The following is a 20,905-nucleotide window of genomic DNA, read 5'->3' as shown; positions in this document are numbered from 1 at the left end:
CGCCTACTGGTCCCAGCTGCCAGAGGGGCCTGGCGGGGGAGAGAGGGGAGGCGTCCCGCTGATCGACCCTGTCTTTTTTTAGGGTGTTGGGTTGGGTTGGGGGGGGGGGGTCAATGAGATAGGCTTACAGCAGGAATGTGAGCCCTCTGAGTGGCCTGTGGGAGAGCTCATCATCAACTCGAAGCCTCGAAAAGAATCGAAGGGGAACAAAACGCGGTGAGACATCGGAGATGAAGCTCTGCGACGGGACTCAGAAACACGGCGTGGTTGTGTGTTGTTGTCTAGGAAACACTTGTTCTCCCTGAGGATGGTGGGATTATGTGCAGTCCAGAGAAGGTGAATCCTGATGTTGTTTACACCAGAACAAAACCACTTCAAGGCAGTGCAGACTGACTCATCAGAGCCTTTCAAATGCAGAACACGCAACTTTATTAAAAATAAAAACAAAGCCGTTTTTAGACTTTTCCCGTGTCATTTTACGCCACTTCGTAAAACGGCTCTACTCAGGTTGTGGCAACAAAGCCACTTAGTTAGGTTCAGAAGAAACATCATGGTTGGGCTTAAAATAAACCTAATAAATAATCATCACATGAACAACGTGACACAAGAACGGAAAACAAACATCAAAATAACTCAATAACACTTAAACACCGATCTCCTTGAAGAAGGGGCTGTGGATAAGAAGTGGACGAAGTCACAGTGATGTCACTCGTTGATTTGTGGGCTGAATTTTTGAAGCCTTGAGTTTGGTATGTTTTTTTATAACCAGAAGTGACACGAGAGGGTGGAGCACAAAATACAACTGGAAGCTGAATAAGACATTTTTAGGATCAAAATGTTAGAATAAACTTGCATGAACTGAAAACAAAAGGGTTAAAGTTGTAAGAAAAAAACACGGACAACTCCTGGACCAGACAATGACGTGGTAGAGACCTGTCAATCACTGTGTAGCCCCGCCCCTAAAGCATCCCCTGCTTTATGGTCTGTGTGACTCTAAATGGACCATCATTTACAAATGAACATCATGCTGTATTGAAGAAGACTTGAAACTAGAGATTGAGACCATAAACTCATGTTTACAATGTTTACTGAGGTAATAAATCAAGAGAGAAGTAGAGTCATTTTCTCATAGACTTCTATACAACCAGAGGAGTCGCCCCCTGGTGGACACTAGAGAGAATGCAGGTTTTCTCGGATGTTTAGCGTCCACACTCGGTTGCTACTGACAGCCCTTCTTTCATACATAGTGCCTTTTTGTATTTTATTACAAATGTTATTTAGATTAATTTCAGACAGAAACATTTTAATACAATAATAGCAATCCACAACTAAAAGCCAGTACTCTATTATTATTATTATTATTATTATTATTATTATTATTATTATTATTATTATTATTATTATTATTATTATTATTATTATTATTATTATTTATGGAGCTGTGCAAGTCACTGCATTTTCTATCATACTGTTCTGCAAATATTTCAGTATAAAAGCCTTGTGTCCACAGGAAAGATATTAGAAGGCTTTTATTTTGAAACAAAACAGAAAATATTGAGTTACACTACGAATAATAATATTAAAAGTTAAGGCAATCATAAGGCACCTCCACGTTGGCATCACCTTTCAGACCCGGAGGTCAACAAACTAAACATCGCACTCATCAGAGCATAAGATGTTGTCATTATTGTGTCCACTCCTGTACTATATGTCACATAACAAGTGTATGGATGTGTAGGAATTGACCTTCAGTTTTGTGTTGTTTGTTTATTTTCTTGGAGGGCTGGTGGCCGTTGTTTGGTTTCCAAGACAGCCAACAGAGCTCAGTGAAGACATGCGTCCATCACTGATTCATGTTTAACAAGATGCTTTGGAAGTCGACTCGTGTTACATGTCCGAAGTGAAAAGACTCAGAGTGACGTGACACCGCTCTCATCCCACAGCGGCTGTAAATGTGACCGTTTGAACCGGGATCATTGCTGATTAGCATCAGTCCTCCAGCTGTGAGGACGGGGACGCGATCGGTTACTCAACGAGGCATCAAACCGGTGGATTCTTCCTGTTTAATTATTAACCCCATTAAATGTGCAAAACTCCATTTCCTCTTCGGCCGAATATCATCCATCAATTTAAAAAAAGAAGAAGTAATTTCCTGTCCTCCAGGCAGCTGATGTTTCAATTCATTTCTACAGAAATAAACTTGCAGAGAAATAACCCGTTACAGTCAGTGACTTTATTCATTTATTTATTTATTAAAGTTATCGGTGATTCTTTTGCACACGTCCCAAACCTCAAGGGAAACATTTATTACACCTTTTTAAAAATGTATTTATTCATTTTTCCTCTGAGACACTACTCGTCTACTTTACAAGTTAATAATTGAAAGATCATTTATTGTCATTATGCATCACAGGGATGCACAACCAAATTCAGTTGTAGCCTATTTGTAGCAGACAAAAATGTAACGAAATTCATAGAATCAACTAGCTGCAGCAAGTACAGCTCGTTCTGCTGCCACCAAGTGGGCACATATTTAAAGTAAGGCTTTAACTTTAGTTCAATTTAATCCAAACAGACAGGAACATATCAGATGTGCTGCAGTGGGGCTACTGAATGGAGTGTTATGTCACCTGAAAATCCCGCGCTATGTTACACACCTCTTGTTTCATTGTCTCACTTTAATCTGTTCGTGCTTTGCTTTGTTTTATCACATTAACACACCTGCTGCTGTTCTGTTTTTATTTTTTTTACAGCTGCCTCAGAGCTGACCCGACTTGCAGCTGGTGTCAACAGTTTGGAGGTCGTTCAAGCCTCTTGTCTGTTATCAGGTTCTCGGGTGACCCGCCAGAATGTGGAGCCACGTTGTTGTTGTGGTTGTTGTTCCTGCAGGTCAGGAGGTTCAAATTAGAGTCAATCTGCTTTCACTGTCTGTCAGCCAGAGGAAGCGGCTCACACGTCCTCAATGTGGTCACTTTGTGTGTGTTGATGTTCAGCGCTACAGCTGGAAGTTTGTTCAGTTGCAGTTCCTCTAATGGCCACTAGATGGCCATCTCAACACACTATCTATAACTTTAGTCCAGACTGAAATCTCTCTGCAACTACTGGATGAATTGACTTATTTGGTTTGAACATTCATGTATGTTTTTAGGTATGAATGTTATTGACGTTGGTGATCACAGCAGGTGAAACCTTTGGATTTATCTGGTGAACTATTTCCACAACCAACACATGGATCGGTCTTAAAAGGGGACACCATGAGTTTGGTGTTTTCCTCTGCCGCCATCTTATTGATTTTTTTTCTTTTTTCTTGGAGCAATAATTGACCATATTTGGACGAGAGGGTGGAGCTGTGGAGAAGCGAGGCCCGGCGGGGACATAGCATTAGCATAGCAAACGCTAAGTTCCCAGCTAGCACTAGTAAGCGAGCTTACTTAGCAATTCATTATTCACATTAACTGTGATATCAATAAGATGCTACTTTTGGCTATTGAAAAAACTTAAAACAAAATGTACCTACAGGAAAGAATTTACAGCCGACTCCTTTGTGTGTCTTTTAGTAAGACAAAGCTTCATGTGTTAAAGCTGCATTCTCTCTAGTGTCCACCAGGGGGCGACTACTCTGGTTGTATAGAAGTCTATGAGAAAATGACTCTACTTCTCTCTTGATTTATTACCTCAGTAAACATTGTAAACATGAGTTTATGGTCTCAATCTCTAGTTTCAAGTCTTCTTCAATACAGCATGATGTTCATTTAGTAAATGATGGTCCATTTAGAGTCACACAGACCATAAAGCAGGGGATGCTTTAGGGCGGGGCTACACAGTGATTTATAGGTTGCTTCCACGGCTTTTGTAACATTTTCGTCGCTTAAAAATATCTTATTCAGCGATCGGTTGTACGTAGCTCCACCCTCTCGTGTCACTTCTGGTTTGCAAAATAACAAGTTGGCGATGGTCAAAAAAAATGCTTCCATCACGATGACTATGTCCACTTCTTATATACAGTCGCTGAGCCACGGGAAGGCTTTAATGTGAAACATCTGTGCAGAAAGTACATTTTACTAATACGAAAAATAAACAAAAAACTGCAGAAGCAACTGAAGCTAGTTTTTTTGATCCTGTGACATTATTAAGATGCCGGCTTTTATTTGAGAATTTACAGTATTTAAATACTCAACCTTCTTTTGGTTATTTAATGGTCTGAACTTCAGCTGGTCTGTTACATTTTCCACAAACAGTCACAATTAAGAGGTTCTATCCTCCAACACCTGATGAAGTGACTGATCACTTCCGCTATTTAAGGGTGAATAGTAACAATAATAATAATGCCATTTTGAAACAACGTGAAGATAAAGATAAACATACACTTGTTCATTACAGATCTGGTCCAGCAAGTGGGAGTAATAAATCCAGCCCCTGTTACATAAAACCAGATGTCACCACTGACATTAAAGACTCGGTAGATCAGACGGACGTCCCCTCAGTCCTCCCCACAGATGAGTTCGGGGTCCAGGTCGTTGTCTTTGAACAGCAGGTAGTCCTTCAGCCGGTTGGGCAGCTGGACAGACATCAGAGCGCTGCAGCTCAGGTGTTTCCTGATCACCACTCTGCTCAGGTGAGACAGAGAGCGAGGGTTACCTGGAGATCACAGAGAGCAGCAGTTTGGACACGTTTATCTGGATATTTGGATAAATGAAACGATAAGAGGAGCTACGTCTCCTGGTGTTGATGTGTAATGGCAGCTCTTTATAGAGACTAAGTCCCTCCCCGTCCTGTGTCCACCACGGGACCTTATTTAAAAAAAATGTTGTAGAAATAATTTCCTGACACCATTTGAAATGTGCCATGAATTACACAACTGTTTGTCAATTCAAAATATAATTGTATAAGTCTGTATTTACTGCTCAACCCTGAACATTCGTAAATAGTTGCAGGACATTTATTTAAAGCAGGCTTATATTAGAGACATGCCTTTTATTTCTAATTTCACATGTTTAATAATAATATTTACTTACTACATTGTTTCTATTTCTGATTTAATTTCCTGTCGCAGGCTATCGTAGTGCAATTTAGTTTCCATTATTGAATTACAGCTAGATAGATAGCTTAGCTATTGCACAAATGTAACTTACCTGGTTTCTTTTAAAAGGCTGATAAAAAGAGTCACTTAGAGTCACATACGCTACTTTTGGGTGTGTTTTAACACTTTAATGACTAAATGCTTGACTTGCAAAATTATCTTTTAAATTGACAAACGTGTGATTCATAAAACACAATTTAAATTGTATCAAAAAATTATTTGACCCTCGCCGTTGACTACCGTTTGCATTTTCTATGAAATAAAGTCCCGCGGCGGTCCAACAGGACTTCCCCTCTCTCGTTGGGTTTCACCACACCGTTGACTCACGCGTGGTCCTGTGAATGTGAGGCCACTCCTTGTGTTCCTCCAGCATCTTTGTCAGTTTGCCGCAGAGGGAAACCGGACCGACGTACTCGAGGAGGATCGACACGACTCGGCCCACCAGGTTCACCAGACAGGAGACGCTGACGAAGTCACAGAACTGACGACAAAAACATTTATTGGAATCAGGTGGTTATTCAATTTATAACTAATATATTAAATAAATTAAAATAATTCACATCTATTTGAAAAACATATCCCAAAAAGTATGGCTACGTGCACTTTTATTTCCGCTTGAAGTTTTTTTGTACATATTGGAAAAAAACTATTTATTTTGAAGAAATGTGTTTCCCTCATGAAGACCGTGAGGTTGGGTTGAAATTTCCTGAAAAAGCAACGAGCGGACCGTCAGTTATGATTATTTAGTCTAAACTGCTGTTTCCAAAGACAAGAAGGAGCGTTCAGACATAATTATGCATCAAAAGTGGAGCAATATGATATTGTGAATGTAACTTACTCTCTAATGCAGGTTGTAGTCGTTTTGATTTACTTCTCTCTGATATTTCAGAACAACTTTTCCAGAAATCTGCTGTTATCTCACTGCTATTGTTAAAAAAACGGCATATTGACATGCCGGGTGCGAAAACCTGCCAGACCCTTAACAACCTATTGCGCTTCAACGTTTCGTACTCTGAAACATCATTTTACTTCTACGGCAAAGGCAACAACTCACTGCAACTTTTTCCTCCTCGTCATGTGAGTAATCGGACTCGCTCAGGTCGTCCCAGTCCTCGCCGTGGTTACAACGGAAACACTTCTCGGCGTCGTAGCCGTTGTTGAGCAGCAGCCTCATCATCGCCTCGTCCTTCAGGCAGTACTGCAGCGCCGTGGGAAACACCGTGTCGCTCACCATCCTGAAGTAACAGTTCACGTCCGCTTTGGCCGCCAGCAGCAGCTTGACGATCTCGTAGCGCCGCGACCTGACCGCCACCAGGAGGCAGCGCAGCGGGTCCAGGTCGGGTTTGGCTCCCGACTTTAGCAGAATCTCGGTGCAGGTCGCGTCCCCGTTGGAGACGGCAAAGTACAGCGGGCTTCTCCTCATGTCGCCGTAGTTGTCGGAGACGTGAGGGGCTAACTGCGCGTTGACGTCGAAGCCTTTCTGCAGCAGCAGCTCCAGGCAGTGAATGTGGCCTCCGTCAGCGGCAGAGTGGACGGGGCTGAGGCCGGACAGACGCAGGGCTCGTCTGGTGGTGATCGGGATCAAAATCCTCAAAGCTCTGTTGGAGAGGAAGAGTAGATCATTATAGAAGCACTAAAGCATCAGAAATAACCTACATGGCCAGTCTGAACGTTTTACTTACAATACCTTTCTTTGAGGCAAAGCTAATGGATCAAACCTGACCTGTCGGCCCATTTATGATACGAAATATCTTAGATGCTGCAGAATGAACTTGAAGAAATCACCCATGTAAAGTCAGCAATCTAAGTAACCTAGATTGCAAGTACGATTCGTGTTGGGGACTAATGCACGTGTGAAAAACTCAGTTAGGGTTTAGGCAACAAAACTACTTTAAGGAAAAGATCGTTATTTGAGATAAAATAATCAGCAAAGGGCCGTTACTGAAGAATGCCAAAAACATCAACTTCTCTTTTCAGATGGGGAACGAACTGCGGTCTCCTGGGTGAAAGGTTGCCGTTTGTTGGACCCATGCACCTCGCTACCCCATTTGTGGAATATCTACAAATTTCGGGGCATTATTTTTCCGTCGCTTTTGCAACGATTGCTCGTTGAGACCAGCACGTGCAGTTACAAAGCTGAGATGACTGTAAACTGCACCAGCCGCAGAACAAACGATGGATGGAAAATGATTAATATTCAGAGTGCATCACGTGCCATTACTAAAAACAGAAGTAGATTATGGATACAGGCCATTAAAAAGGCCGGATTGGGGTCCCCGGTGGTCCTAAAGGCAGCACGAGTCTGTGCAGCGCCCAATTCATGTCCGGTGTTTCTGTTTGCTAACATAAGCCAGCTAGATAATGGGTAAAATTAGCACTGTGTATTATTCTTACTAATGATGGATGAGAGATGGCAAGTGTGATTACTAGTTAGGCTGTGACCTACTTAACCAGACCAATATAACTTAGTTTAGCTATCGTTGATATAATTCACAGCGTTAATTTACCTAGCTAGCTCATGTTAGCAGACAGAAACATACCAGACACCACGTGGGCACTGCAGAATTGCTCCGCCTTTAGGACCATTGGGACCCAACCTGAATCCATAACATGAGTCATGTGATCCCCTCACATTAATGAACACTTTTCATCCATCTTTCCCGCATTTGGTGCAGTTTACTGCACAACGACTCTGTGTCATCTCATCATCTTTGGAGCTTTTGGCTCTTTTGTCTTGACGAACAAGCCTTTGCTGATCGCTGCGTCGACGGTTCTGCAACATCGACCCACTCACAGGTCGTGTCCTTCGTACGCGGCGTGGTGGATGGGCAGCTGGGAGCTCAGGTTGTGGATGTTGGGATTCGCTCCGTGCTGCAGCAGGACGTCGATACAGCCTGGGTTCCCCGAACCTGCAGCGTCGAACAGGACGCTGTCGCCGTTTGGCGCCTGGGCGTTTACATCAGCACCTTTTGTTTAAATGTAAAAACAGAAACAAAATCATTTCGGAGCAAGAGCACGACTTTTAAAACTGGTTTCAAAACACTGAAATGAAATCGGTGGCGTTAGCGGTTCACCGTGTGCGATGAGGAGCTCCAGGACTTCAGAGTGGCTGTACTCTGCAGCGATGCCCAGAGGAGTCACTCCATACTGGTCTGCCTCTGAGACCTGACCTCCGTTCTGCAACAGGAGCTCCATGACTTGAACACAGCCGGCTCTGGAGGCCTCGTGCATGGCCGTCCACTTCTTCAGACACACCTGCTCCACCTGAGCTCCTCCGGCTATTAGACTGGAAACCATCTGATGAGATCCGGCTCGGACTGCTGCAGAGAGGAGGAACTGATGGTGAGGATGGACAGAACGTTTGTCTGCTGTGATGGACAGGATGTTCCTAAAGGGACACCGTGTTCTGACCAGGCGGCAACCTCCGGTTCTACCGAGTAAAGCTGATGCAGAAGTGTCTTAAAACTTGCATTCAGCGGGGGGGGGGGGGGCGACTCCTCTGGCTGTAAAAAGAAGTCTGATTGTACGGAAGTCTGACCTAGAAGCAGAGGGGATTCGTTCTTGCTGCTGGTCGTGTGAGGAGACGCTCCGTGGTCCAACAGCATCTTCACGTTTTCCACGAAACCAGCTCTCGCTGCTAACGTCAGGAAGCTCTCGCCCTCCGGAGTCTTTTCCTCCAGAGTCAGACGGAAAGACGCTGAAACCCACAAGAGAAGTTCAACTTTATTTCACTGGATTCAGCTGTAAAGGGACTCAAACTACTCGATCGTTGTTTACTGACGATGTTTTCACATCCAACTGGTTTGAGTCCAAAGTTACGGCAACAATGCCGGCACTTAATAATAACCATCATTAATAAATGATCAATTATTAGTTTGATAATTATTGGTAATGCTGTAATTCATGTTATTTTATCAAACGTTTGTGTGACATGAAGTTTATAAATGATGTATTTATCATAGCTGATCACAATCTGCATCACCATCAAGCGCTCTGTTCTCTCCACATCATGGGAAATATAAAAGCGGACCTCTTACCCACCGCACAGCACCGTCTCCAGGACCAGGACCAGAGGTTGGACCGCCGCCCTGTGCAGAGGATACCAGCCACGCTCGTCCACCTGATAGAAGGCTGCTGGGAAATCACAGAGCTTCTGCAGTGCCGACATGTCGCCTGCGGGGACAGTTTCAGTTGAGTCATTCCTCTATTATTGTGTTAAGAAATCCTTTCCCTGAAATGGGACCAAATACTGAGGACAGAACTGAAAACATGAGGGATGTGAGGAAGTGTCTGCATTTTTAGTATCTGACACCAGAATTTGACCTTTTTACCTCTTTGGATGGCCCCCGTGAGCTTCAGAGCTTCACTCCTAAACAGACAAAGGGAAGATGAAGGCACATTTTTGGGAATATGCGACATGTTGAACGTTCAGATATTTCAGGTGACATTGTTTCATGTTGCCGTACCTCTCGGGTACCGTCAGACGTTCCCGCTGACACGACTCCTGGATGCTCATCTGAACGTCGTAGTGCAGAAGTTGCTCTTCATCCAGGTCTTCAGCCGCATCCATCCTCCTGACATCACACAGGTACAGACGCACAACGTCACGACTTCAGCTCCTAAATGAAATGTCTTTTTCTGTTCGACCAAAGGTCCAAAACTCAAATACATTCAGATCACTGTGATAAAAGACAAAGAGAAACATAACATTCTCGCCTTTGAGAATCAGAATTCCATGACCTCCATGTCATGTATTTTCTTGAAAAAAAGGAAAACTTCATTTTAAATTCAAGGAACCTTGCCAAATCCTAAAGCTCTACTCAGCTCTACATTCAGTAGCCACAGATGGATTAATGAAAGTACCTCAGGGCCAAAAGTGTCAGGGGCCGCCCTGGCCTTCACTCACAAAATGTAATTCAAAGAGACACGTACCAACCAGGAAGAGACTCAAAACGACCACAAAGAGACACAAAACGACCACAAAGAGACACAAAACGACCACAAAGAGACACAAAACAACAAACAAAGTAATTACAGAGACACAGAATTACTACAAAAAGACACAGAATTACTCCAAAAGAGATACAAAGTCACAACAAAGAGACTCAAACTGAAGTCAGACTCAAAAAGTGAGGAACGACTACAAAGAAACGCACGACAACTCTAACATGAATCACATGCAGTCTGGTCTGTCCTGCTCTTATGTAGAAGACGCGTTGGGGCCTTTTAGTAACATTGAATCCTTCTAAAATAATCCTCAAACTAAAAATCTTCTGGCTTAAAGAGCAACTATCAGTTCATTGCGAACCAAACTAACTTCACACAGTTTGTTCAGGTGAAGACACTCTTGACTTGACGCAAAGCTTCTGCATGAATTTACTTTGCTAAGAGCTCTTAATTGTTTTCCCCGTCAGCTCTACTTTCGGAGGCACTCTGACCCCTGACCTCCGTACTGTTGATCGGACACAACATCGGTGATCCAGTCACCCGAGCAGGTACACAACCGTACACACTTCACTGTATTCTGTGCAGGAAAACCTGCAACTTCCACCTGTAACATAACAAAACCTACATGGAAGGATTCTCACCTGATAAAATGTGTCAGTGTTGGAGTCATAGGACGAAGCAGCAGCGAAGTGTTTGCTTCATGGCTGAACTGCTCCGTCACACACACACACACACACACACACACTCCACCAGGCTATTTATAGGCGTCACCTGTTCCAGTGTATTTAACATGCAGGCCGGTTCCACAGCACCTAATGGAGTGTAATGTGACTCCGCGCACATTTTCCACAGCTAATAACAAACAATAATGAAGCGGTCTGTTGTATGAATATTTATTGAGTCATTACGATCCGCCGTGAGACGACAAGTCGGTGAGGACCTGCTGCGAAAATGTGGAGGCTTCACGGGTGAAATGACTCTTAACCTTTTCTCCATCTGCTGCTGATCTTCGGCCCCTTTTGCTTTGCATGTTGAGGGTCAGATGGAGACTTTTCACTTTCAAACCAAACAGTTCTGCATGTTTTTGTCTCTTTTAATACTGAACACTAAAGCTCGATAACATTGATTATATCATTTTAGAAATGTAATAATAAAAGTATTGAACGTCCACCATCGATATACTGTACATTACCGGCAGCTGGGGATCAACAATCAATATGACGATCAGCCAACGTGTCACCTTGTTCTGAAATCTCGTGTTGCATCAACATCTATAATGTTTAACCATGAACGTTGAAAATCTTTCAGATAACACGACGCTACATGTTCTGTCCTCCAACACAACACACCTTTGACAGCACCACCACTCCTCTCTGCAACTCTCTCTCTCACTTGTTTCCACCGTTGTCTTCCGGCAACAAGTCACGTGACGCGATCACAAACAGAACGGTAAAAAAACGGGTTTATTTCTCTGCAGGGTTCTTTCATTAATGTTGTCAGACAGATAACAAACTCAGCATAGCAGAAACTAGCACACAGGAGTTTCCCTCAGTGATTACATTACAACCCGGTTTGTGTCTGCAGCCTTCTCCTTCAACTCTGGACCAATTTAAAAACCATTAATGTCCCCATTAGTCACTTAAATACAAAAACATGCGAAAATAGGTTAAACAGGTTGAAAAATACCAAAGTTACTCTTTAATGCTTGTTTTTTCTTCTCATCTAAGACTACTTTTCCCAGCAGCCCTGTTGCTTCCCGCCCCTTCCCCTCTCAAAACAAACGTTTTTCCTTCCTTCTCCAATCAAAAGTGTGACGCCAACAAGTTCGGAGTTTCATTAAAGTCTGTGTCGAGTAGAGAAATCTTGCAGAATGATTATTAACACCAAAATGTGAACATGAAGAAAGGAAAGTGCATTTAAGTTGCAGTAAATGAGGTGAAATGTGGAAAAAAACTGATATAAATACTAAAATAATTATATTAATACAACAATAAAGTTTTTTGTACAGCATCGTACCCAAAAAAAAATAAATACACAGATTAAAAAACGAGTCTTGCTGTTGTGTTCATATGATGCGTTCAGGGTCCTGGCTGTAGAGGTCGAGCTCCTGGTACAGCAGGAAGCTCTTCAGCCGCGGAGGGAAGACGTGCGAGTTCATGATTTCGGGATTGTTGAGTCTCTTCAGGGTCAGACGCCTCCTGAGCTCCAGTCTGCAGAGGTGCCTGAGGGAGCGAGGACTGTCTGGAGAGCAAGGTCCAGAAAAATAGTTTACTTTACAGTATCATACTGTAGTAAAACACAGAACCGAGAGGATTAAACACAAAGACATGGAGGGGAAAAAACACAGACTTTGTGCAGGATAGAGACGTAACTAAAAGGCCTTCAGTGCTGCTACTGCCCCTTGAGGCTGCAGTGTTCATTACAGCCGCAATAATAATAATAATAATGATAATAAATAAATAAGTCATGATCTATGCCAAGAGTCTTACCAGTGCTGGAGTTCATCCTGAGGGTGCCACTAGAGTTATTAAATTCTAAAAGATTCATCCTCTGGAGAGCATGAACGTGATGAGGACATTCAAAATTAAAAAGCCACTTACATTTTGTTATTTTACGTGTACTAGAGCAGTGTTTCCCAAACTTATTTTTTCTGGGGACCTACTTAATAACGAGCCTTATATCTCTAGATCACAAGAAGAGTGGATTTGTGGGTAAATATATTATCTTGAATCGGTAATGCAGCCATTTAGAAGAGCTGTACGTTAAATAAATAAATCTCAACTTTGCTTTTACGCATGTGTTATTGAAAACACATACAAATGTTCAATAATGCAACCAAATAAATGAATGCCGGCCTTTCGTATAAGATTCAAGGTTATAAGTAGAACAATACGAACGTTCAGGCTCGTGTGGCTCAGAGGTGAGCTGCAGATATAAATCAAATGTATTCTGCGGCCCAAATAAAATCTCCTGTGACCCACCTGTGGGTCCCGACCCAGTCGTTGGGAATGACCCGCGATAAATGATCATTGATATCAACTTCAAAGCAACTGTGATCGATATTATTATCATAACAATGTGTTTAATGAACCTCCAGAGAATTATTAGCTAAATCTGAAAGCTCCCCTCGGCTTTACGGAGCTTTGTCGTGACTTTCTGCTCATTGTTTTATTCATCCGTCCGGCTGCAGCTTCACAGTTCTGGTTCTCTCTCGTGAATCATGAATTAAAAAACTCACAGAGGATGTCGCATATGTCGGGCCACTCGCTCTGTCTCTCCAGCAGGAGTCTGAGTTTGGAGCAGATGTGGACGTGGCTGACGTAGTCCAGCAGAGTCCGGACCACGCGTCCGGACAGGTGCATGACGCAGCAGAGGCTCATGAACTCGCAGAACTGGAGAGAGAGGACGGACATTCAGCAGGTCATTATCGCTTCCTTTATATGTGCATTTACAATGGAAACACGTTAACTTTCAGCTGAAGTCACTCACTGGAATTGTCCTGCACTCCTCATTCGGAGCATCGAAGGCGCTGTCGTGGTGACAGTGAAAGCACCTCTCCACCTTGTAGCCGTTGTTGAGCAGCAGCCTCATCATCACCTCGTCCTTCAGGCAGTACTGCAGCGCCGTGGGGAACACCGTGTCGCTCACCACCGTGAAGTAGCGGTTCACGTCCGCCTTGGCCGCCAGCAGCAGCTTGACGATCTCGTAGCGCCCCGACCTGACGGCCACCAGGAGGCAGCACAGCGGGTCCAGGTCCGTCTTCGCCCCGGCCGACAGCAGGATCTTGGTGCATTCCACGTCCCCGTTGGAGACGGCGAAGTGCAAGGCGCTCCTCCTCATGTCCCGGTAGTTCTCAGAGTTTCTGGTGTTCATGCGGTAGTTGACGTCGAAGCCGCAGGCCAAGAGGAGCTTCAGGCAGCGGCACTGGCCTCCGTCCGCCGCCGAGTGGACCGGGCTCTGACCCGCCTCTTTGATGGCCTTCTTGGTGGACAAAGGTATCAGCATCTTCAGGGCACTGTGGGAGAAGAAGACAACAGTTCAATCGTTTGACCCTTCGCTAAGTCCTGCCCCTCGAAGGCCGTCTGGCCAATCATAGCGTAACATCGTCCGGTCCGACCAGGGTCCCACAAATACCCGTCTCTGCTCCACAGACTCTCATCAATGGTTTCAGATGTTCTTCATGTTCAGGCTGGTTTAGTGGGTTCGGAGCTCGTCATGGTTAAACGTTGGAAGGATATACAAGTTTCTAAAACGTTATGTTTCTACCTAAAAACCTGAGGAGCTAACATCGTGACAGAGTATGAAATTCTTCACAAAAGAGGAATAGTTTGTACAGACAGTTATCCGACAAATGCATGCCTCACGAGCTCACTCGTAGTGTCCGGCGTACGCCGCCTTGTGGATGGGCAGGTGTCCGGTGGCGCTGTGCAGGTTGGGGTCGGCTCCGTTGTCCAGCAGCAGCTGGATGCAGGCGATGTTTCCTGATCCGGCTGCGTCCACCAGGACACTTTCCCCGTTACAGGCCTGGGAGTTCACGCTGCTACCTGAGCAGGGGAGGAGAGAGGAGATCGGAGCTTTTGCACAAAGGCACCTTGTGTCCAGGTGTGTAGAGGGGAAGCCAACAAAAATCACTACATAGTTACACAATTCCTCCCCAGTCTCTAAACCTGCAGCTTCTCCTCCTCAGACTGACCACAGTTCAGCAGAATCTCGGCGACGTGGTAGTGCCCGTGCTCCGCGGCCACGGCGAGCGGCGTCACCCCCGATTCGTCCCTCTGGTTGACCCGGCCGCCGTTCCTCAGCAGCAGCATCAGGATGTCCACGTCGCCGACCTTGGCCGCCTCGTGCATCGCCGTCCTCTTCTTCCGGCAGACCTGATCCACCCAGGCGTTGTGAGCCACCAGCAAGGACGTCATCTCGCACGAGCCGGCCTTCACCGCTGCAAGGTGAGGAAAAAGGTGAAATGTGCAGCCATGTTAGCGGTTCTGTGAGTCTGTACGCACAATGACAATGCTAACATGCCGATGTTCAGCAGGCATAACGTGAGCATATTCAGGAAACATTAGCATGCTTAAAATGCGCCTCTCTTCTTTTAGGGTCGCTCTGCAGTGCAGGCAGATGTTGCCAATGTTTGGATAGTAACTTTTTCCCTAAAAAGGACATGCACGTGCACCGGCATTCATAGAACAACCAACAGGAACATCCTCTCTCTGAAGAAGGTGTTCTTTGGGAACACAGAAAATGTCACCAACTGGAGCTTTTTTATGGCCTAATTTTCTGTAGCGCCACCCTCACGACAAACCTCCTCACTATCCCGCCATCTCTTTTTTTCCCTCCATCCATTAGTGTAAAAGACCATCCCCCCGCCTCTTGGAGCTCAAACCCTGTGCGGTGTTACCGAGCAGCAGCGGCGACTCGTTCCTGCTGTTGGTGCTGTGAGGCGAGGCTCCGTGCTCCAGCAGGCTCTTCACGTTCTGCACCAGTCCGGCCTTCGCCGCCAGCGTCAGCGGCGTCTCCCCTCCCACGGCCGTCCTCTCCTCCAGGCTCAGCCCCTGAGCCGCCACTGACACACAAACACAAACAAACAGGTCAACATTCCTGGAGTTCAGCTGCGGCCGACCTCTCAGGCTCACAGGTTATTTTCAGAGATGACTGTTGTCGTCGTTTCTCCGTGAGCTATTCTGTGGATTAATATTATTCCAGGCAGCCGTTATTCTCATGACGCCACCGGTCCTGACGTCTCCGCTGCGTTTGACCTGATGTGACCCGATGCTTCACCGTCACTCGTCGTCTTTCTGTTATTTATTGGTGTCGACTCCAGCGGTTGAAGGTGAGAGGAGGTTATATTTATTCGTAGAATGTCTGCTGCGTGATAAGTTTACTTCAGTCTACCTTTTTAAAGCTGTTAATTGATTCATCAATTAAAACATTGTTGCTATAAATGAGCTTTTCAGTCATATATTTATTTACGTTTTTTAATCATAATTACTACTTAATTTTAAAAGAAGAGTGTCCTTATACTGAAGAAATGTTCTTACATCCCAAGACCGTCTGCAGGACCTCCAGGACCGGCTGGGACGCGGCTCGATGGAGGGGAAGCCATCCGCGCCCGTCCGACTCCCTGAAGGCGAAGGTGTGCCTCAGCATCCCCCTCAGCATCAGGACCTCACCTGGTCACAACCCAGGAAAGTAAAACAATGAGGAACATTCAGGACTCATAGAGCTGAGAAGATGTTCTCCACTTTAAGCCCTTTTCTGTGAATCAACAGACAAAGACAACGCCGTGTAACGGTGAAGGTGTTTCATGTACGACTCACCTTGCTCGATGGCTGCCAGGACTCTCAGATTTTCATCCGTCGCTGTTTCTAAACTAACAGCCAGGAGCGGAGGAAGCACAGGGCAGTCAGCTGGGTTTGATCACTAAACAAATGTGGAATCGGGTTGAGGTTTGGTTGTGGCTTTCATACCTTGCTGCAGACTTCAGAAAGGCATCTTGGCAGGAGTCTTGAATACCGAGCTGGATGATGTAGTCACTGAGCTCCACTTCACCGTATTCTTCATACGTGTTCATCACTCTGCAGCGAGACACACGAAAAATACGATTCATGAACAGCATTTCAAGTGGTGGTTTAGGAGGAGGAGGAGGAGGAGGAGGAGGAGGAGGAGGAGGAGGAGGAGGATGATTTCATCTGTGTTCACCAGAATCTGACCCGGTGGCTCTGATGACGAGCTTAAGAATAACTCTATAGAAACAGACCATCTTCTCTCTGATGGTCTCTTCACTGATGGAGGTCTGATAGAGGATCAGGACTACACTGAGACTGGTTCATATAGAGGATCAGGACTACACTGAGACTGGTTCAAGACCAGATAAAAGTTTCTAACATTGATCATCCTTCATCCAGTTACAAAGGTGTTAGTTAAAGTCCTACTGTCCCTCCCCTCTGAGCTCTAGTTTGGTCTCCAGCTCTGGAGGTAAACACCTGGCTAGCGGCTAAAAGTAGCTGCTTCATTTAACAGCTAGTCTCTAACTGTGTCTGCAGTTTGCTGCTGAACCAGACAGTAAATCTGCAACGAAACTAGGACCTAAAAGAGAATTAACAAGCATTAGTTATAGATTTATCATCCCAGCTGAGCTTTTTTTAAATTATGCAGTTTAGATTGACTCCAGGAAACGACAACGATGAAGGTTCTGATGCTCTTCAGCAGTCTGTGTCTGTGATAAAGCTCAATGTATGTTGTATTTCTTCCTTTAACGTCTTTTGTCTAAAGTTTAAGATGTTCAAACACGATGATTGTCAGCCACCTGACGGTGGAGTTGAATCAACACATCTTTTGGGACAGTTTCAACGAGAACAAAAGGTAACGCTTCATTTTACAGCTTCATGCTATTTCATCCCCTAATCGTTTGCCGGGAGCTTTGGTGGAAATTGATGCTAATAATAGAGAGAAAACCGAGACGGTGTTAATTTGATACAGTTCCAATTATATCATTCAAATAATTGCTTGTGCAATTCACTCACAGCACAGCAGGTCAGCTGAGCATGCAAGTGAAATATGTCCAAAGGCAAGAAAACAATTCAACATATCTGCACTTTACTAATTTATGATCGTAAACTTCATATGTTTCTTAAGTTTTCCAATAATTGGAGCCAAATTACGTAGTTCTTTCCAAGAAACTTTCATGGAAATTATTCTGAAATTACATTTAGCTAGTTAAATAAAGCATAACCTTACAGAGGTAAAATATTATAAAGTTAAGTTGATTATTTAAGGCTATACACTACAGGGAAAAAAACATTAGATTTGGGGCTTTTTTGCTTCCATAACACGTCTTCCTTCAGACTAGTGGAAACAAATGATTCAAAATACATTTAGGTGTTTAATGTAGTATTTTGTCTCTTTGTTTCTGTTGATTTCCTCTAAACTCACCATTAGATAATGCTTCAATAGCACATTTAAAACATATCATTTCAGAAAACTCAAAACACAGCAAGGACACATGAAAGCAAAATAAAACATGCAGCATGTATTGCAGACCTGCAGGTGTTCTTGTTATTGTGTCCGCCCCTTTTTGCAAACATAAAGAATGTCAAAACAAATTCACTCCAACAGAAAACAAAGTCCTTATTCTGACACAAGCTTCTGGTGAAAGTGAAGAACCTGCAAATGAACTCCAAAGACTCACCTGTGAGGTGCGTTAGCGGCTCGCTCTCCACCGACAGCGCAGAGAGGTTTTATTCTGAGGTGCGACCTCCTTTCAGATTGCTGGAGAACCAGCGGACTGATGATGATGATGATGAAGATGATGATGAAGCACAGTGAGGGGCGTAAGCGGGTCGACGCCTGGCCCGCTGCTCTTAAATATAGCCGGGCTACGTGGGCTATTGTGCCGAGCTAAGCCGGGGGTCTTTGGTCGCGTTTGGCGGGAGTCCCACATTGTAGATCCCACAAGCCCCCCGGAGGCTCAGCCTGCAGGCTCACACAGCCCACAACCTCACCAGCTAGCTTGTTTTTGTAGTATTGTTTTTTTTTCCCCGTGGAACGCAAAATCAAATCAGGTCTATTTTTTCCCCTGCGTCGTCTCTTCAGCTCAAACTTTATGGAGGAAACTTGTGTAATTGTTTCCTGGTGTGATTTAATTGTCATGCTCTGGTTTGGTATTTCTTGCTGTTTGTGACTCTGGTTTTATTGTCTTTTAATGACTTCATCATCAGCTTCATTTAAGTTGTTTTCTCTGTGTTCCACTAATCGTGTTACGTCTGCTTTACTATCCTCTGTCCTCTACTTTTTTGTTTGGATGCTTTTAAGCTATTGAGGAAAACCTCGCTGAAAAGACAAATCTCCCTTTTTTTCTCATTCAATATTAATATTAGACTATATATATATATATATATATATATATATATATATATATATATATATATATATATGACTATATCAACAGCTAACAGTAAACCAATGAAAAGAAAATAACAGAAAGAATCTGTGCACATAAAAAGCAGCTAAAAATAACAGGAACTAACTGTTAAATAAATATAGTGGTGAAACATGCAGTCTTTGCAATAATGGAAGATTTACTCATATTTTACAGAGTAACAGTGTAAAAATATCTGTTTCAAGTAAAATTCCTGCATTCAAAATCACAAAAGTACCAAAAGTAAAAGCACTCATACAGACTGACCCATTAGTTACTGGTTTATTATTAATAATGCATAAATGTTATCACGTTGACATTATCATCACATCCATGTGTATACTGCTGGGTAATTTAGCCTCTAATAATATGTCGTCATGTATTTGTTGATTTGTATTGTTTTGTATAGAAATTTGCAATCTCGAAAGTATAAAGTACCATCAAATGTAAAATACTCAAGTAAAGTATCTTAAAACTATAGAGTAGAGTAAGAGAGTAAATGTACACTGTGATAAAAACGTAAGTTAATTTGCTGCGTTTAAGTTTCAAGTAAAGTCAAATTGGATTTAATTTCAATAGTTTCAACTCATTATTTTGAGTTGACTTTAGCTTTGGTTGACATGACTTTATAATACTTGTTGCATCCACTAAGCAATACTAGTTGAACGTATACTTCTTATTCTCATGCATTCTGTTCACTTGTTTTATTTAAAAAGACGTCTTGACATTACTTTCCTTGTTAAAATAATCTAAACGTTTGTGTTGTTTTAACCTACAAATTAAAATCTCATTAATCCTTGCTCATCAACACAGTGGGGGCCAAGTAATTATGAATACTTTCCACCCGCTGGTCCTTTTGCATCACATACTATATCACATTATGTCATCTTGTATCATGTTGTCCTGTGTCTCATCATGTTGTTTTGTACGTTTATTGTTGCAGCACATTCCTTCAGCATGATCCCGGATCAGAATACTGACTGGATCTATTAGCTGGTCAGGTCTCATGTGGTAAACAGTGTGATTAGTGCTAACAGGACATCCAGACCCAGAACACCCCCCACGTTATGTGTGACAGGTTTACACCAGCGGCCGGTCCTCCGGTCTCGGCCCCTGCAGGCTCTGTGATCTCCGGGGAGCCAGCTGATGTCCAGCTGCAGATTAGTGGAGCTTTACAGGGGCCAGCGCGTCGCCTCCTCTGGCTCACGGACTGAAATAGCAGCGGTGCAGCTCAACATACAGCTCCCATACTGTCACTGTGCAAAGAGAGAGAGGGAGAGGGGGGGGGGATATTTCTTCTGATGAGTTAATAAAACAAGACTTGGCTGCAGTGACATTTCAGGTCTTTTACTTTGACGGGGCCAAGCAGTGACTGCTTCCTCTGCTGAGTCAGCATATAGTTTGGAGTCACTTATCTTCACTTTCCGGCTCAGGAAGGTTGAAAAATGGTGAAAGGAAAGTTTGTCATTTATTTTTTAATTCAATTTTTCTTTTGGTCTCCACCTATCTGGAGGTAAATACCTGGCTAGCGGCTAAACGTAGCTGCTTTATTTACCAGCTAGTCTCTAAGTGTGTCTGCAGTTTGCTGCTGAACCAGACAGAAAATCTATCATACGATAAATATAAAATAATAAATAAAATAATTTAATAAAATGATAATTTCAATAATAATATAAAGCAGTAAAGTGATTCCCAAAGCCTAAAACATTTAAGTATGTTGCTGGAGCTGGTTTATCTTAATGCATTTAAAGGGATGTTCAATGACCTGGAGACAGGAACATCTGGCTACATGTGATGAATCACGTGATGGAGCGCGTGATATGGATCCGTCTTTTATGTCGATGACTGATTCTGTAAACTGTAAATGTGTTTTGTTTTTATGTCAGGACACTCTTGAAGACTCTCTTTATTAATAAAGGTAAAAAGAAAAATGTTTTTTATTTATTAATTAAAAACTTAAA

General features: G+C 43.5%; 2 protein-coding genes across 3 annotated transcripts; both read right to left on the bottom strand.

Annotated features, from left to right (window-relative positions):
• Positions 1-4,022: 4,022 nt before the first annotated feature.
• On the bottom strand, positions 4,023-10,719 carry asb15a (ankyrin repeat and SOCS box containing 15a). Its single transcript, XM_079162779.1, has 10 exons — positions 10,669-10,719; positions 9,547-9,654; positions 9,412-9,449; positions 9,122-9,253; positions 8,619-8,777; positions 8,155-8,400; positions 7,875-8,046; positions 6,135-6,678; positions 5,408-5,561; positions 4,023-4,638 (listed from the first exon to the last, which is right to left on the bottom strand). Exons 1-10 carry the CDS (start codon positions 10,695-10,697, stop codon positions 4,481-4,483), a joined length of 1,740 nt encoding a protein of 579 aa, XP_079018905.1. The 5' UTR covers positions 10,698-10,719; the 3' UTR covers positions 4,023-4,480.
• A 1,045-nt stretch (positions 10,720-11,764) lies between these two features.
• LOC306698475 (ankyrin repeat and SOCS box protein 15-like) lies at positions 11,765-18,350 on the bottom strand. Of its 2 annotated transcripts, XM_079162782.1 has the most exons (11): positions 18,216-18,337; positions 18,068-18,097; positions 16,495-16,602; positions 16,345-16,397; positions 16,066-16,197; positions 15,426-15,590; positions 14,721-14,966; positions 14,400-14,571; positions 13,517-14,042; positions 13,266-13,419; positions 11,765-12,268 (listed from the first exon to the last, which is right to left on the bottom strand). In XM_079162782.1, exons 3-11 carry the CDS (start codon positions 16,596-16,598, stop codon positions 12,093-12,095), a joined length of 1,728 nt encoding a protein of 575 aa, XP_079018908.1. In that variant the 5' UTR covers positions 16,599-16,602; positions 18,068-18,097; positions 18,216-18,337; the 3' UTR covers positions 11,765-12,092. The 2 variants fall into 2 exon arrangements, with proteins under 2 accessions (XP_079018908.1, XP_079018907.1); XM_079162781.1 differs by lacking the exon at positions 18,068-18,097 and having other exon boundaries at positions 18,216-18,350.
• Between the last annotated feature and the right edge of the window lie 2,555 nt (positions 18,351-20,905).

This window comes from Pholis gunnellus (genome assembly GCF_910591455.1).
Source record: "Pholis gunnellus genome assembly, chromosome: 7".
NCBI lineage: Eukaryota > Metazoa > Chordata > Actinopteri > Perciformes > Pholidae > Pholis > Pholis gunnellus.
Note: the sequence above shows the minus strand (reverse complement) of the source record. Positions and strands in the feature narration are given on the sequence as shown.

Coding starts and splice junctions, on each gene's coding strand:
- LOC306698475 (XM_079162781.1), bottom strand. CDS start 16,598: ATGAACACGTATGAAGAATACGGTGAAGTGGAGCTCAGTGACTACATC. Junction 16,198..16,344: donor CCTGGCAGCCATCGAGCAAG/GTGAGTCGTACA, acceptor GGTTGTGACCAG/GTGAGGTCCTGATGCTGAGG. Junction 14,043..14,399: donor GCGTACGCCGGACACTACGA/GTGAGCTCGTGA, acceptor CTTCTCCCACAG/TGCCCTGAAGATGCTGATAC.
- asb15a (XM_079162779.1), bottom strand. CDS start 10,697: ATGACTCCAACACTGACACATTTTATCAG. Junction 9,655..10,668: donor ACACTGACACATTTTATCAG/GTGAGAATCCTT, acceptor GTGTGATGTCAG/GAGGATGGATGCGGCTGAAG. Junction 9,254..9,411: donor CACGGGGGCCATCCAAAGAG/GTAAAAAGGTCA, acceptor CTGTCCCCGCAG/GCGACATGTCGGCACTGCAG.